This window comes from Culex pipiens, chromosome 3 (genome assembly GCF_016801865.2).
Source record: "Culex pipiens pallens isolate TS chromosome 3, TS_CPP_V2, whole genome shotgun sequence".
In the NCBI taxonomy this organism is placed as follows: Eukaryota; Metazoa; Arthropoda; class Insecta; order Diptera; family Culicidae; genus Culex; species Culex pipiens.
This window is the reverse complement of record NC_068939.1, coordinates 79607444-79623176: the sequence shown is the minus strand read 5'-3', so window position 1 is coordinate 79623176 and position 15733 is coordinate 79607444. Positions and strand designations below refer to the sequence as shown.

The following is a 15733-nucleotide window of genomic DNA, read 5'->3' as shown; positions in this document are numbered from 1 at the left end:
TATCGACATCTCAGCAATTAATGGTCCGATTTTCAATGTTAAAATATGAAACATTCGTGAAATTTTCCGATCTTTTTGAAAACAATATTTAAAAAAAAAAGAACCAAGACTAACATTTCAAAAGGGCGTAATATTGAATATTTGGCCCTTTTGAATAGTAAGTCTTGATTTAAAAAAAAAATATTGTTAATGACATTAGAAAATGGTGGGTTGTTTGGGTGAGACTTAGAAAACATAAATTTACCTGTTTTTTGAAATCTTGGCACTAGTTTTAAAAAATGAATAATTGCGACTATTTTCAAAAAAGTTACCTAAAAATGGCTATAACTAAAAAAGCGGTGCACTTTATCAAAATTTCACTAGAGTATTTTTTAATTGCAAATCCGATTTTACATCTAAAAATGAAGTTGACAATTTTTGCTACCAATATTTCGATTTTTTGAAAAAAAAAATCTGTATTGATTCAAAAGTTCATAACTCGGTCAAAGATTTTTTGACAGTTTTGGAAATTTCTGAAAAGTTGGCGTTTGATGTCCCTTAAAACGTAGCAGAAAATAAAATGATTTAAAAATAGTGTTTTTTTGCATATCATGTTTTAATGCCAAACAGTGAAATTAAAAGTTACCAATTTTTTTACCGTGTATCATTTTTATTTCAGTGTTTTCCATATCCATACCTACAAATTTGCCGAAGACATCAAATCGATCAAAAAAATCCTTCAAAAGATACAGATTTTTGAATTTTCACAAATCATTTTTGTATGGACAGCTGCCAAATTTGTATGGAAGATTATACGGACAAACTAATGATGCAAAATGGCTTCTTTGGGCATACCGAAGGCACCAAAAAAGTTTCAGCCGGATTCAAAAATACAAAAATTAAAATTAAAAAAAAACAATTTCGTAGAGAATTGCTCTGCTGAGAGAGACAAAAACGATAAATTTTTTTCAACTAGCTTTTCCAATTTAATACTGAGAAGTCAAATAGCGTGGTTTAATTTTCAGAAAAGTAAAGTTTTCTGAGTGCTGTGGAATTACTGAAATATGTATTCTTTAGGGTACAAACTAAAACACAACATTTTGTTCAAGGTGAAGCTGGTACAAAGTGTACTCCGGAGGTATTTTTTTAATTTTGGATTTTGAATTATAATCTAAGTCTGGTCTGAAGACAAATTTTTTTTTTTTTGGAGGCGATATCAAAATTGTTATTTATAATTTGATGATAGGACGGTTGTTTTCATTGCAAAAATCGCTTTAAATAGAACTTCGATCGTTTGGCAAATTTTGTTTCATTCAAGCAACACATGAGAATCTTCCCAAATAATTTGACATTTTCAATTGTTTAAATGGCATTATTTAAATAACTTCACAGTTATTTTTAGAAAACACAAAAACAAGTGAGTGTTCTGTACTCATTGAATCAAGAATCAGGACACGTGATAAAAAAACAACATTTTAAGCTGAAGCGAAATCCTTGAAACTAAGATTGCGATTCCTTGGAAAACAATTGAACAAAAAAAATCTTGCAAACAAAAAAACACTAACAATAAGTGACACTGGTCACCACGATGCACTCAGCACTCAGAAAACTTTTCTTCCCGGAAAATGAAACCACACTATTTGGCATCTCAGTATTGAATTGGAAAAGCTAGTTAAAAACAATTTATCGTTTTTGTCTCTCCCTCAGCAGCGAAACTACACTTTTAGTCGATGTCCCTAAAATGTTGGTCAAAGAAACACTGAGGAATTTGTGTATGTGTGTGCATGTCCTTCAAAGTGGAATTTCCTGCAGCGAGTATTTCTGCACACACTAAGTTCTCTAAGTGATTCGGGAAGAAATGTTCAATTATAAACTTTTTCCCCCAGCGTCACGAAACCGCGGCAAAACTACTCCCCAACTTGCACGAAAGTGCTGATGGAAAATGTTTAATTATTTTCTTTTCCAACAAATTTGGCACCGTTTCAACGGAAACTAGTTTCGACACGAGTTCGGGGCTCAATGGATGCGTTTTCTAGAAGCGTTGAAGCGGCCTGTGTGTTGATTGCCAGCGTGCATTTCAAGCTTTGAATGACGTGCACGAAAATAAGTTTTGTTTTGAATGAATGGGAGATGCGTTTGAGAAAAACATCAGCATGCAAAGCATGTTTTCTTTTCACGAAGAAAACACATTAAAGTGTTTGATCGAAAATATCCAAACAGCGCGTTGCTAAAAACATTTGATATAAATTTAATTGCAATCTCAAAAAAACTTGAATTCAGTTGAGTTGAGTTGAGTTGAGTTGAGTTGAGTTGAGTTGAGTTGAGTTGAGTTGAGTTGAGTTGAGTTGAGTTGAGTTGAGTTGAGTTGAGTTGAGTTGAGTTGAGTTGAGTTGAGTTGAGTTGAGTTGAGTTGAGTTGAGTTGAGTTGAGTTGAGTTGAGTTGAGTTGAGTTGAGTTGAGTTGAGTTGAGTTGAGTTGAGTTGAGTTGAGTTGAGTTGAGTTGAGTTGAGTTGAGTTGAGTTGAGTTGAGTTGAGTTGAGTTGAGTTGAGTTGAGTTGAGTTGAGTTGAGTTGAGTTGAGTTGAGTTGAGTTGAGTTGAGTTGAGTTGAGTTGAGTTGAGTTGAGTTGAGTTGAGTTGAGTTGAGTTGAGTTGAGTTGAGTTGAGTTGAATCTCAAACGATTCCTTGGCTGTTCTCATCTACTGTTTACAAGAGCTGGCAGCGGTTATTGCTGATCAGATTCAGAAGGATGAAAATTGGTCTAGAGTTCCTAACAAGGTCTAAAAGGCTTTCCTGGCCCAGAACCAGTCAATAACTATATTAATCAAAGTGTCTAGCCACCGCCGCCTGATGGCCATTGATTTTCGATGTTGTTTGACATGACGTCGCTCTGCAGCTGGCACTTTCCAGAACTTTCTTCTGATATCGCCCCCCTCCCAACTCCGAATATATTTCCTATGAAAATCTATAACCATTTGCTGGCACGTTTCTCGATTTTGATCCTATGTAAACAATTTCCCTCATGAATACAAATGATGGCCCAGGCTGGTGCTGCCAAAGTGTGGCCCTAGTAGGCACTCTCCGGCTCCCAAAATGTGGCCACGTGTGCCATCCCGGCGAAGAATAACACCCGGGACGAGGAGCACTTTTCCTTGAGCTCACAAAAATGAGCCTATAAACAAAGTCGCATTTGGGGAAAGTAAGGCCTCGGTTGACGTCATCGAGTTTTGCTTGAGGCGGTTTGTTGTTCTGGTTCAGACGGTGCCGGTGACCTCTCAATTAATTATATGAAGCAAAAATTCAGCCATGAAACTAATTCAAGATGCCAACAGCAATGTTTTTTTTAGAAACTATTTATATTTTTCAAGTTTTAGGACATAATTCGATCTTTTTTGAATATTTGCACAGTATTTTCTTAAAATAATCCCTTTAAAAACGAAAAACAAGAATTCATTGTGATGTTCCTCGATTACATGAACCTGAAATGTGTCTCCTCCCTCTACTCCACAAAACATATACAAAGTTAATCAAATCTCCTTCATGTGAACAAACCGTCACTGATTGAGGTCCTTAGCAGTGTCCTCCTACTAGTCTTGTTCATCCTTAGTGACGCATAGAAAGTGGATTCCATCATGCTTTGATGTTCAACATATCCCTTCCTGCACACGTGCTCGACTCAATGTCTAAAAGACTCTGTGAAAATGGTGAATTCACACATTTCAAGCAGATTCCACCCGACTACGCCCATCTCAAATATTACTCCAGATGTGTCCCAAAAACGACGGATCCAATCCATCTACCGTTTTATCAGCGCTGCTTCCGCGTATCCCAAGCGTGATAGACGACGCAAGTCATCCCCCGGGGGAGGGGAAACTCCCAAAAGCATTGAGAGCATTGGTGAAACCCAGCAAGGTCACTGGGTTTGATTAACTCTGGGCTGCTTGCGTGATATGCTCTCATTATGGGGAAGTTTGGAGCCCTATTCCACGAGTGCTTATCGGCTCGAGGAGCTCGACACACACCCTGGCCACTGAACTGTTCCTGACGGCCAGTTGCGGACGAAATATGCCGTCCAATTTATCACGATAAATTAGAGACTGACTAAAGGGGTAGAAAGGTCAGTGGGAGGAGTGGTGAGGGGTGAGGTGGGCACTAGACGGTACAGGAATTATACCCACTCAATTTCACCCCGACTAGGACTGGTCGCGTTCTGCTATTAGAGATTCGAACGGTGCGATTTTAATTGAACAATTAGCGATAATTATAGGTTTTCAAGGTGAGCTCAGAGGACGGTGGCTTCACTGAAAGAACTTATATCGGATCAACTTATTTTTTAAAGCGTTGGTGCAACTCAAAACAGGAGTTATTATCTTACACTTTTATTAATAACTGTTTAAATTCGATAGAATTGAATATCATTCTAGCTTGAGTCTGCTTAAATTTGAAGACAGTCTACTACTCTGTTACTGTTATAAGGATTTGCTGGTGTTATATAATAAGCCAATAGAAGTTCGACACTTATCGTCTTTTTTTTCTCTGTATAACACCCTGAAGACCCCACTTATTTGGTATGATCAGTATTAGCGCCCATTCTGTGGAAATATTGGTCAACGATTTTTTTTGTAAATTTAACAAGAATAAAGTTTAAGTTTCTAATATCGGTTGTATATTTGGTCAAATTTTGACAATTTTGACAGATTTCAATCGATTTAAACTCTACTGAGTTTTCAACTACAGTAAATCTGGGTGACATTGATTCGCCCAAAGTTAAAGACCAAGCCTCGGGTGAGTTTTCAAAAAGCCGTAAGAGCCACCGTGACCTCTGACACTAATTCTCGTTTTTCTCAAAAATGAAACAAAATTTCATTTACTTATAATTTGAGGCACTTGAAGGACGTGTAGATGAACAATCTCAAGCATTTTTGATATTGGTTTTTCGTAAGTAGGTCGAATACCGATGCAAAAAAGACGTTGTTTACCAATGGCTCTTACGGCTTTTTGAAAACTAATCCGAGAAGCGTACATTCCTTCCGAAAAGAAACGAGAGGAAAGTACTATTTGGCGAGAGTATAGACCTCTCGCGCTTACAACAACAACAAATCGTGTTCATTCGTTCATTGAAACAGTTCATCCCATTGAGTGGCTTATATGGACAAATGAACTCCACTTAGTCACCGAACCGTGGTGGCCGATACGGCAAAGGCGCGGTTCAAGATGGCGACGGTTTTGGGGTCGAGTCTCGGTATAGGCTATATTTTATTTTATTTTTTCAAATACTATTTTAATAGTTATACTTTTCTCATAACTTATATTTTAAAAAAAGTACTGGGCTGTGTCACACAATATCCATGTACGTGTTTTCAATAAAACATAGCACCTTGGAAAAAAATTTCGTTGATAGGGGAACTATACCCTTTTTCAGCCTATAATACAGCCTATCAGCACATTGATCATGAATTACAGCTTTCATAAAGTGTTTTTGACTGTTCCGAGGTAATAAATAGCTCAAATAAAAGTGAGTAAGCAACTCTCCACTGTTGATACATCTGAAAAAGTTTATTTAAAAGCGGAAAACGGCAAAAGTGATGAGAATTGGTCGAATGTCTTAGAGTTATCAAAATGGGTATATTTCCCCTATTTGTTATTTTAAAAACCGGAGTGACGTTGATAGTTACTGTGTTTTTTACAAATTCCAATTTGAATAAATTACGTCAAATGGATCATAAGTAAGGTTTCTATTGCTGTTTCATTTGAAAAATATATAAATAAAATATTTTTTAACTAATTTTATTGACCTTTCATAAAATTTATGTAAAATTTGGGTTATTGTTAACAAAAAGTTCCATGTTTGATACAAATCTTGAAAAATTATTTTTTTTTTCTTTTAAACTATACATTTTTGTTGCCACCAAAACCAACGTTTTCCAAATTTATTTAGTTAATTTAATCTAATCGGTCTTTATCGGTGAAATCTGACGCAAATTTTAGAAGAAAGATAATGAAATTTTAGGTGGATAGGTCGACTAAGAGTCATAGAAGAAGATATAAAGGACGGAAAACTAAGTCAGCGAAGGGCCATTTGAGGAAGTATGTGTGTGTGATCAAGTCTTTTAGCCTTGTCAGATTTCACCGATAAAGACCGATTAGATTAAATTAACATCAGTTCTCGGTGATCAAAACAATATGGGAATAAAAAGTTTTCGGATAAAAGAAAAGTAAATTAGAACTGTTCTATTTATGGAGCGCAAGGATAATGCAGTACGGCTTTGTCTTGAATACCAAGCTACCAGAGCAAGGCTCAAGACACATCCCAGAAATATCCGAACGCAATAAATGTCATCGGTAGAACCAAAGTAACGTGCCGGTTGTAGGGGGAGAGGGGGTAATATGCACCCCCGGGGCAAAATGCACCCCCTGCTTTTCTCGGTATTTGGAAGAATTTTCCGGGGAAAAATCATAGAAATTGAAAGCTTAACATTGATAAACCATGCTGGAAAAATTTGAGCATCGTAGTATAAAAACAGTTTAAGTTATTTGCAAAACTTCAAAATGTTGTGTTTTCATCTAATTTTCATGGAACTTTCATTATGATTTTTGGACAATATAAAAAGCATTTATTGATATTGTAAGTGTTGAGGTATATAGTTTTTGCCATAATCATCATTATTCTGTAGATAGATGAGTCCAAAAACATAAAAAAATGCATTTTTAATTAAATTTTCTGCAAAAAGCGTGGTCGGGGCAAAATGCACCGCTGTGAAGCTCCTTTGTAAAAACAGTGGTGTCATCTAGTGGTGACTAGTGAAAACCGCTTTTACCCGGTGCATTTTGCCCCATGTTGTGGTGCATTCTGCCCCGTTGTTTTAGTGCATTTTGCCCCAATGTTGCGGTGCATATTGCCCCGCATGGTTGTTTGAAATGAATCAAATATGTTTTTAGAAATTTGATATTTTCGAACAATTTTGAGGTTTTTTAAGACTTTTTTCACATGGATGACGAAGAATAATAGTTGTTTCAGAACATTGAACAAAATTCTTCCACAATAATGCTGTAATGGTTGAGAAATCACAGTATTCCCTTAGGGGGTGCATATTACCCCCTCTCCCCCTATGTATAGGCGGTGTGCGATCATTTCTTTTGGCCGTCCGGGAGTCATATGGATGACGCTGCAGGAATAAGTTGTCTCTGTACATTTACTGTGTGTTTCGCTCAGTACTTGTACAGAGCCAAATTAGAAGGCTAAAAGACTTGATCACACACACATACTTCCTCAAATGGCCCTTCGCTGACTTAGTTTTCCGTCCTTTATATCTTCTTCTATGACTCTTAGTCGACCTATCCACCTAAAATTTCATTATCTTTCTTCTAAAATTTGCGTCAGATTTCACCGATAAAGACCGATTAGATTAAATTAACATCAGTTCTCGGTGACCAAAACAATATGGAAATTTATTTAGACAGTGTTCTACTGGAAATGCCTATAAATCTAAAGATATTTTTGATTTATGTTCCAAAAACACTTAAATTTCAACCAAGAAAATAAAATTTTCCAAAAATTTCGATAATGCAACTCATTTCCGTAAAAAAACAACATGACACTTTGAGAATATTTAAATAATCATATTTATCAATGATTTTAAAATTATAGTTAAATAACTTTTGAAACTCTCCTTTGTGAAATTGTGTGCTCTTTTCAATTAAAGTTAGTTAGTTCTCTTTATTAACGAGCCTTTTAGCCATAAACGCTGGTTCGGCTCGGCTTTTAAATTAAAATAATTTCAAACAGAATATTTCAAAATGATAAATAAGCAAATAAGAAGATGACATTGAGAAAAACTCATTTTGCACCGAATTTAAACCTTAGGATGCAGTATCTTACCAACCAGTTGCTCTATCAACAAAGCCAAAAAATAATAATATGGGCTTAAAATCGAGTTCAGATTGCGGATTTTAAACAATAATTTTGGGGATATGCCGTGTCAACTGGGTACACTTTTGGTCTCGACCTTCACCAATATGGATCAAACTTGAAGAAAACGTTCATCTATCGATAGTTAACAGAAATATCAAGTTTGGTGCAGATTTGACCATCCCTCTTTCTTTGGCACCGCCCTCTTTTGTGACGATTTTCTAAAAAACTTTTTAATTCTTTTACTCGTAACTTTCTAATTATTAGACCAAAAGACATTCTTCTAGTTGCATGTTATAGAAAATTGTCCAAGGAATTCATTAAAAATAAAATAACAACTCTCAAATGCCTTCCAATATTGTTTCTTTGCAGTTTATAGTTTAAAACGTGATTTTCACCCATTCCCTATTTTGCTTTGACATACTTTCGGATCTCACAATAATCAGAATTTGTGCTCTAACGTTCCTTTATGGATGTATGCTAAAATTAACAAAAGGCTTTAGGATCCAATAGTCAAAAGAATATCAAAACCCATATAAAAAAAGTTGCAGAAAAAATATTCCTGAAAATGCACATAACTTGAAAACTCTTTAATTCTTTTTTTTTTTGTAGATTTGATTTGCAAATTTTGTTTTGCATCTGAAAATGATTTTTGATATTTTGTCTACAATTCTATCGATGTTCATTGCAAAAATCACATTTTTCCAAAAGTTTTTATATCAGGTATAAAATTATGCACAATTCATATTTTTTCCAAAAAATGCCATTTTGAGTCCCCTAAAACATATTAAAAAAAATCTCAAATCAAAGTATAGGTACTTTGAATAATGTATAGTCAAATAAAAAGTTTGGGATTTTTTTCATATGCAATTTATTTAAGTGAAGGATCCTAATCCTAATATACAAATTTGCCGAAGACTCCAAATCGATCGAAAATCCCATCTCATGATAAAGATTTTCGAAATTTCAATTGCCCATTTTGTTTGACCAGCCTCGTCAAATCGTTTTGACACAAGAATGCATGGAAAAAAATCATCCAAATAAAAAATATAAAGGTCAATTTGAAAAAAACGTAGAGAATTACTTAACAGACTCGAATCTCGGTGTATGCGTTAAAATTTTGGTGAGCTAACATTTTTCTGCGTTAAAAACAGAATTACTTTCATTCTCAATAGTTTGCCTTCGCTGTCAGTGTGATGGTCAATCTTTCCAGACGATTTGACTTACTTAACTTGGATTTCTTAACGTTTTTTGCAATCATTGAAAAGATTGTCAACGCGCCATTGCGTGCCATTCCGTCGTCTATCCGATTTCAAATTCTACCTCGTCGATCCTAGCATATCTACCTGTTGAAGTGAAATATAATGCTCCCTTGCTTTATGGTCCTGCAGATGCCATAAATCTCGCTGCCCTTGGACTCTGCTGCGCTCAAGTATGCCACCGACCTGGACCTTTAAGGAACCTACACTGCTGCCACTGACCACGTGTAAATCCGATCTGCGTGGATTGGAGCAACTTTTTCCTGGCGAACCATAAAAATAAATTATGGTCCCCAAAGTTGCCCTACAACCATGATGTATGGACAAAGAATGAATTTTACAAGACAAATTTTCTGACCACCAATTTTCGCCGGTTAATGAACCAACAACTTTGAAACACGACTCGATACAACCTCGTTAACCGTACGCAAAAATGGGAGGCAAACCTAATTCAACCGTGAAAAAACACAATGCCATTATCTTTTATAACGCGCAAAAAATAACAAGCTGGGAACGCTTCCCAAAACCTTCCAAAATATTTACCAACAAACAAGTGTAGAGAATATTAAAAAGGGACACTTCACGGTTGGTCGGAAGATCTTCCGCCGAGAATAAGGAAAGTTTTGCGGGAAAATGCCAGCAAATTGGATGCCCGGATGATGCCATCCCGCTTGGGGGGGATTCATGTTTCCCGTCGGAAGTGATGGCCTCTTCTAAGTTTTGGCTTCAGTTTTCGCCGGCGAGGGAAATGGAGGCAGCAAAACGCAAAGCATTACCATCTCGGTATGATTTTGATGGTGATGAGATGACGTTCGGGATGATGAAGGTCGATTGAGATTGTAATCATCGCGTTTTGGTTGGGGAGAAGGCTGCCGATGTTGACTTGCACAAGTGAAAACTTTGATAAGATTTTAGTTTTATTTGAAAAGTTGGAGATTGCAATGACAATAACTGTCGCGGTGGTCCATGACTTCGTCATGTCGTCGGGATTGTGCTTGTCGCACGTCGATATTGGGCTAAATTGAATAGAGAACGCTATTTTGTACAGCTTTCAATGCCTTACCGTTTGACCTTCACAGATCCCCAAAATTCGATTTCAATTCTGAGAAATTCGGGGCATTGTTATCACTCTTCATATGAAAGAAGTTTTGATCTGATCGTGCTATTTTGATACATCATTGCTGTAAGTGCGACAACTGGTCAAAGCAGGGTTTTTAAAATATCAAAATATCAGCTCTCAGAAACTAGAATTATCCCGCCTGAATATTCATGCCTCAAATACAACTGCTCTTCTCTCTTCATTGAAACTCTCAGAGCTGAACATAGCCGAACACGTTTTCGTGCTTACCCACTCGCGATTGACATTTTCCTTTTCTCTCTCATTCCCGCTTCCACGATCATCCTACCGCAACAGCGTTTAAGCACAAAAGCCGCCACAAAACCAATTTCGCAAACGCAGTTTAACGGGACGTCATGCGTGGTCGGCTCCTAATCGCCATCTCGCGTTCTCTCATTGCAGTTTTCGGAGATATTGAGAGACTCAGCGGTGAGCAGGGTTACCAGGTCTGAAAAGTAAAAAATCTGGCAAAAAATCTGGGAAAAATCTGGCAAGCCACTTTTCTCAAAGTAATAAGTAATTTTTTGTTCAAAACTGTGTATTTTAATTTTTTATACATTATAGCTTCACAAAATAAAAAAAATACGTCAATAAAACAATATGAGGAAGAAATAGAAAATTATTTTTTTCTTATTGGCGCTCAAAAAATCTGGCAATCCCAGATTTATCTGGCAACCTGGCACCCCTGGCGGTGAGAGCGCATAGTCGAGGAAAAGGGGAGGAGTGATAGAGAGAGAATGACATCGCTGGGAATCACGAGACACAAGAAGAGATCTCACAAGCTATCGAGAAATTAAAAGTGAGAGTGTGTGCGTGCAACATGGAGTTAAACTTTTCGAAGTGCCATGGAAACCTTCACAGCAACTGCACAGAAAGTTTAACTCCATGTTGCACACACTCTCACTTTTAATTTCTCGATAGTGACGGCTGCTATACTCTCGGCTATTTTTGGTGCAGAGATAATCTATTGATAGCTTTTTATCACTCATTTGCAACACTGGGTCAAAGAGATTTTAATCAGAACTTGTTTGACACACGTACATGCCCTACAACTCGTCGCCATCGTGCTAACTTGTCGTACGTGCATTTTGGGCCAAATTGAGTTAAGAACGCCATTTTGTGCAGCTCACAATGCCTCACCTTTTGACCTTCACAGATCCCCAAAATTCGATTTCAATCCTGAGATATTCAACAAAAACCGAAAAAACTCCGTGCATTTTTGTCACTTTACATATGAAAGTAGTTTCAATCTTGTCGTGCTATCTTGTCACTCCATGAAAATTGATGTAAGTGCGACAAAAGGCCAGAGGGATTTCAGGCCAGGAAAGTCAGGATGCGTTTGTCGCACGTACAAGCTAGACTACCGTAAACATTTGTAATTATAACTCGTGACTCCAGCAACCAACTTCAACCAAACTTCGGGACAATGCACAGAATGGTCAGCCAAACAAAACGTGTTTGTTATTGTTTACATTGCGTGCTCTCGTTTTTGTATATTCAAGGTCAAACATTAAAACGCGTTTTTCTCGGAACGTCAAAATGGCGGGTGCGACAAGATAGCACGACGACGTCGAACTGTAAACATTTTTAATCATAACTCGGAGCTCCGGCAACCAAATACGGCCAAACTTCGGATTTTTATTAGTCTAATTTCAAATATTTCTCTTCCCCTCCAGGGAAGAAGCCATCGTGATGGCCAACCTGCGCAAGCGAGTCGCCGCCTGTGACCTGAACAAGAACGGTCGCCGGAACATTCCGGCGCCGAACCTGGACGACATCAGCATCAACGACACCGGCCAAACGCAGGACCAGCTTGACCAACGCCCGCTACTCCCCAAACCAGCCAGTTCGACCGCCCTGGACCGGAAGGACCGCCAGAAGAACGGCGGCACCGGAATCGCCACGGTCGGAACGGAGGACGGCGGTGAGGGCTCGCCCAAGGTGAAGATCGTGATGGACAAGGACTTTATCTTCGAGTGCATGTGCTGGCACAACGAGTACCGGATGAGGCACGGGGCGCCGGCGCTGTCCATTTCGGCGGAACTGTGCGAGATGGCAAACCAGTGGGCGAACCACCTGGCCAACACCAACGAGCTGTACTACCAGATCGGCTCCAACTACGGGCAGAACATATTCTGCTGTCCGGCCAACTCGCTGCTGACGGATTTGTCGGGTAAGTTATTAAGGAAATCTAGAAATGGGGGACTCTGATAACTATCTACGAACTATTTAGAATATTGTGTCCCTGACAGAACAGTCGATAATTCTGTAATTCATGTCGGTTGTGATTATACCGAAATCGGTTGGGATTTTACCGAAACCGGTTTTGATTTTACCGAAATCGGTTGTGATTTTACCGAAATCGGTAGTTAACAGATTTGACATTGACATTCAAAATGAAATGTCAAAACAATTTGGTAAAGTTTTTTTTTGGAATACTGATTGGTTTGTTATTCGATTTGTGAAACTGTGTACAATTTTAATATTCAAAATAACCAAATTATCGGGAAATTTCTTCTTCTCGAAATATGAATATCAATTGTTTGTTAAGGTTTGAATTGAGGTTATGAATCATCGTTTTCACCAAAATAAAAGATCAAAGTCCCCCTAACAAACGGTATTTCAACGATTACTAAATGATTGCCGATTGGCCCCTTCCGGGGGTTCAAACACCACAGGGCAAGAGGTGGCCACGTACTGGTACAGCACCAACCGGCGGTACGACTACTTCAAGGAGCCGCACCTGTTGCACACCAACGTCAACACGGGCCACTTTTCCCAGATGGTTTGGCGGGCGAGCCGGTACTTTGGCGTTAGCAAGTCCATCTCCAAAACGGGCAAACTGTTCGTGGTGTCGTACTACTACCCGGCGGGGAACGTGATGGGCGAGTTCCGGCAGAACGTGCTGCCCCCGGTTGTGGCCTCCGACGCCGACCCGCACCTGTCGCGGCCACCCTCCAGCAAGGACCTGGAGAATCTGAGTGCTTCCCACTGAGTAAATAAGAAACGGTGTTCCATTATGTAACATATAAGATACTTCCTAAGCCACAGACTAACCCCATGGATTTCATCGTTTTTAAAGAAACTATTAACCAACAAGCCACGTGTACAGATGTTGTAGAGCCGCGCACTCTGTCCTGTCTGTTTTTCAGTTTTTGTTCGTGATGTTACTGTTGATGTTCTCTAGGAGAAAAATAAAACACATGAGCTTGAACCCTTTTACCAGCTATACAACATCCCTGTGAAACCATTCGAACTAAAAACTCTTCCTACAGTGAAGAAGCTGTATACTCGTGCAAACCTATATAACTAATGAAAACAGCCTCGCTTAGAAGTAACCGTGTCTTTCCACTGATTTTTTGTTGTTGTTTCAGTTCACGTGTCTCAAAATCCAAAAAGCAAAAACAAAACTAGCATTAGGCAGCTATAGCTAATAAAAACGTGAATAACATTTAGGAAAGCTACAATCGACACACACCATACCAAAAAGAAAAACCTGCAAGCATTAATATTTATAATCACGTTAAAACTCATTAGACTGCTTCCAGTTGTGAAAACGTAACAGTAAAAGAACAAAACAAAAAATACATAAGAAATTAACCGAAATTACCGTACCGATGGAAATTAATTGTTTACTAATTGTGTGGCATTAAAGCGTTCGACGGGAGGGTATAATTAGCACTTCTGGCGATTATGTTAAGTCGAAATTATGCAAGCGAAATTGAAGTGTGAGGACTTTTGGGTAAGTGGAGTGTGTAAGGAAAATCAACCATTTGTTGGCCCTCATGGTTAATTGAAGACAATTAGGAAAAATATTGGAACAAGCAAAATTTTACGTGATAATTGCAATCCTTATTTTAAATGCATAAAAATATATTTCAAAAAAATACAACTAGTAAAAAGTTTCAACTTTTTTATAATTCGTTGAAATTTACAAAAACAGAATGTTAAAACATAAAAATCTGTATCAGAAGAAATACTATGTTATGCTTTTTTTGGTGGTTTTAATTGTAAATAATATTAGTTTAATTTAACTTAACTTTTTTTAACGTAAATTCATAATGGACCAAAGATTACCTCTTTTGTATGCTCTTGAAATTATGCTAGCATTAAAAATATGCAAAATATCAATGAATTCTTGAAAATATATTTTTTCCAAAATTGTTACGTCTTTTAACGATATTTGTTCCCAACATTCAACATTTCTTAAAACGTATAAATTTATTTTTTGATTTAAAATGCATTAGTAAGCGTTACGCAGTCTATTCTGAATAGTTTACAATCGATTACTTATGTTTTTTTCTATGAGGATGTAAATTTTAGTAAATTTTTTTCACCCTGATTTTTTGAGGAAATTTTGAAGATGTCCTAACAGATGTTTAAAAAAATACAATTTCTCGAAAAAATATTTGACCCGCAATTCTAGCTGTTTATTTGCCCGTCTTTTCTCCACTGAAATAGTTCAATTCATTATTTACAAGAAGTTTGGCAAGATTTCGATCTGAAAATTTAATAATTGTTTCAAAAATCTAACGTTGCAAATATTTTGAAGAACTTTTCGAAGGAAAAAAACTGATAAATTTCCCGATTTTTCCAACTTATTTTTCAAATAATTGCTGCATTTTATGTATTTTATATGCCTTTTTCTTGTTTAGTTTTATATAACGGCCGATGCAAATATTGCAAAATATTCCTCCGAAAAATCATGGAGCAAAAATACATTTTTTCAAAAAACTTCAATATTTTAAAAGGAAACAGATATCTAATCAGTTGAAAACAAATTTAAAATCATTTACCCGCAGTTTAAATCATGTCCAGCATGTCTGAGATGGATCAAACATATTTTCAATTTTTGTGGAATTCCAATGTTCAGCACAGAAAAAAAAAATTTTCGGCGTAAAAAAAATCTAACCAATGGTGGTATAAAATGCATTTTAAAACACTTTTTCCATTCAAATGTTTATACCATGCACGGCGTGTTTTATGGACAACCTTAAGGAGAAAAAATAGTCATCGCTACTTTCAAATGTGTCTTATAGGAAATTTTCTCAGCTTTCCAATGCTTCTAAGAGCGAAATGTTTCATCGAGAAATTCCTGAGATATCTTTATTTTAAGTTTTTTGTTTTAAATTCCTTCATCAGTTATGGACCATCCACAAACACCTTATTGGAAACATTTTATTAACAGTTCGAAAACTTTTCATATGATGTGTTTTATGTGTAATTTACTCATCAAAATGTGCATTATAAGACTAGTTCTGTAAACTGGGGTGACTTTGATAGCCCGGGGTGACTTTGAGTATGTAAGCATTAAAGGATAACCTATTATCGAACATATATGCAAAAACAGACTTACCTTTTGACGGGTGCGACAACGGTTTGCTATGATACCGGGTTTTCTCTGTGCACCATTTCTCGTCACGAAAAAAAACCCGACACAGCTCGGTAGCTTGATCGGTGCACCGAAACC

General features: G+C 37.1%; 1 protein-coding gene across 1 annotated transcript in view; it reads left to right on the top strand.

The window, feature by feature from the left end:
- The window catches only part of LOC120426925 (uncharacterized), a 34039-nt gene extending 20562 nt beyond the window's left edge, over positions 1-13477 (top strand). Inside the window, exons 2-3 of the mRNA XM_039591732.2 lie at positions 11940-12436; positions 12942-13477. Coding sequence (XP_039447666.1) covers positions 11940-12436; positions 12942-13258 — 814 coding nt within the window. The 3' untranslated portion in view covers positions 13259-13477. The remainder of the gene's footprint in view (positions 1-11939; positions 12437-12941) is intronic.
- The last annotated feature ends 2256 nt before the right edge of the window (positions 13478-15733 follow it).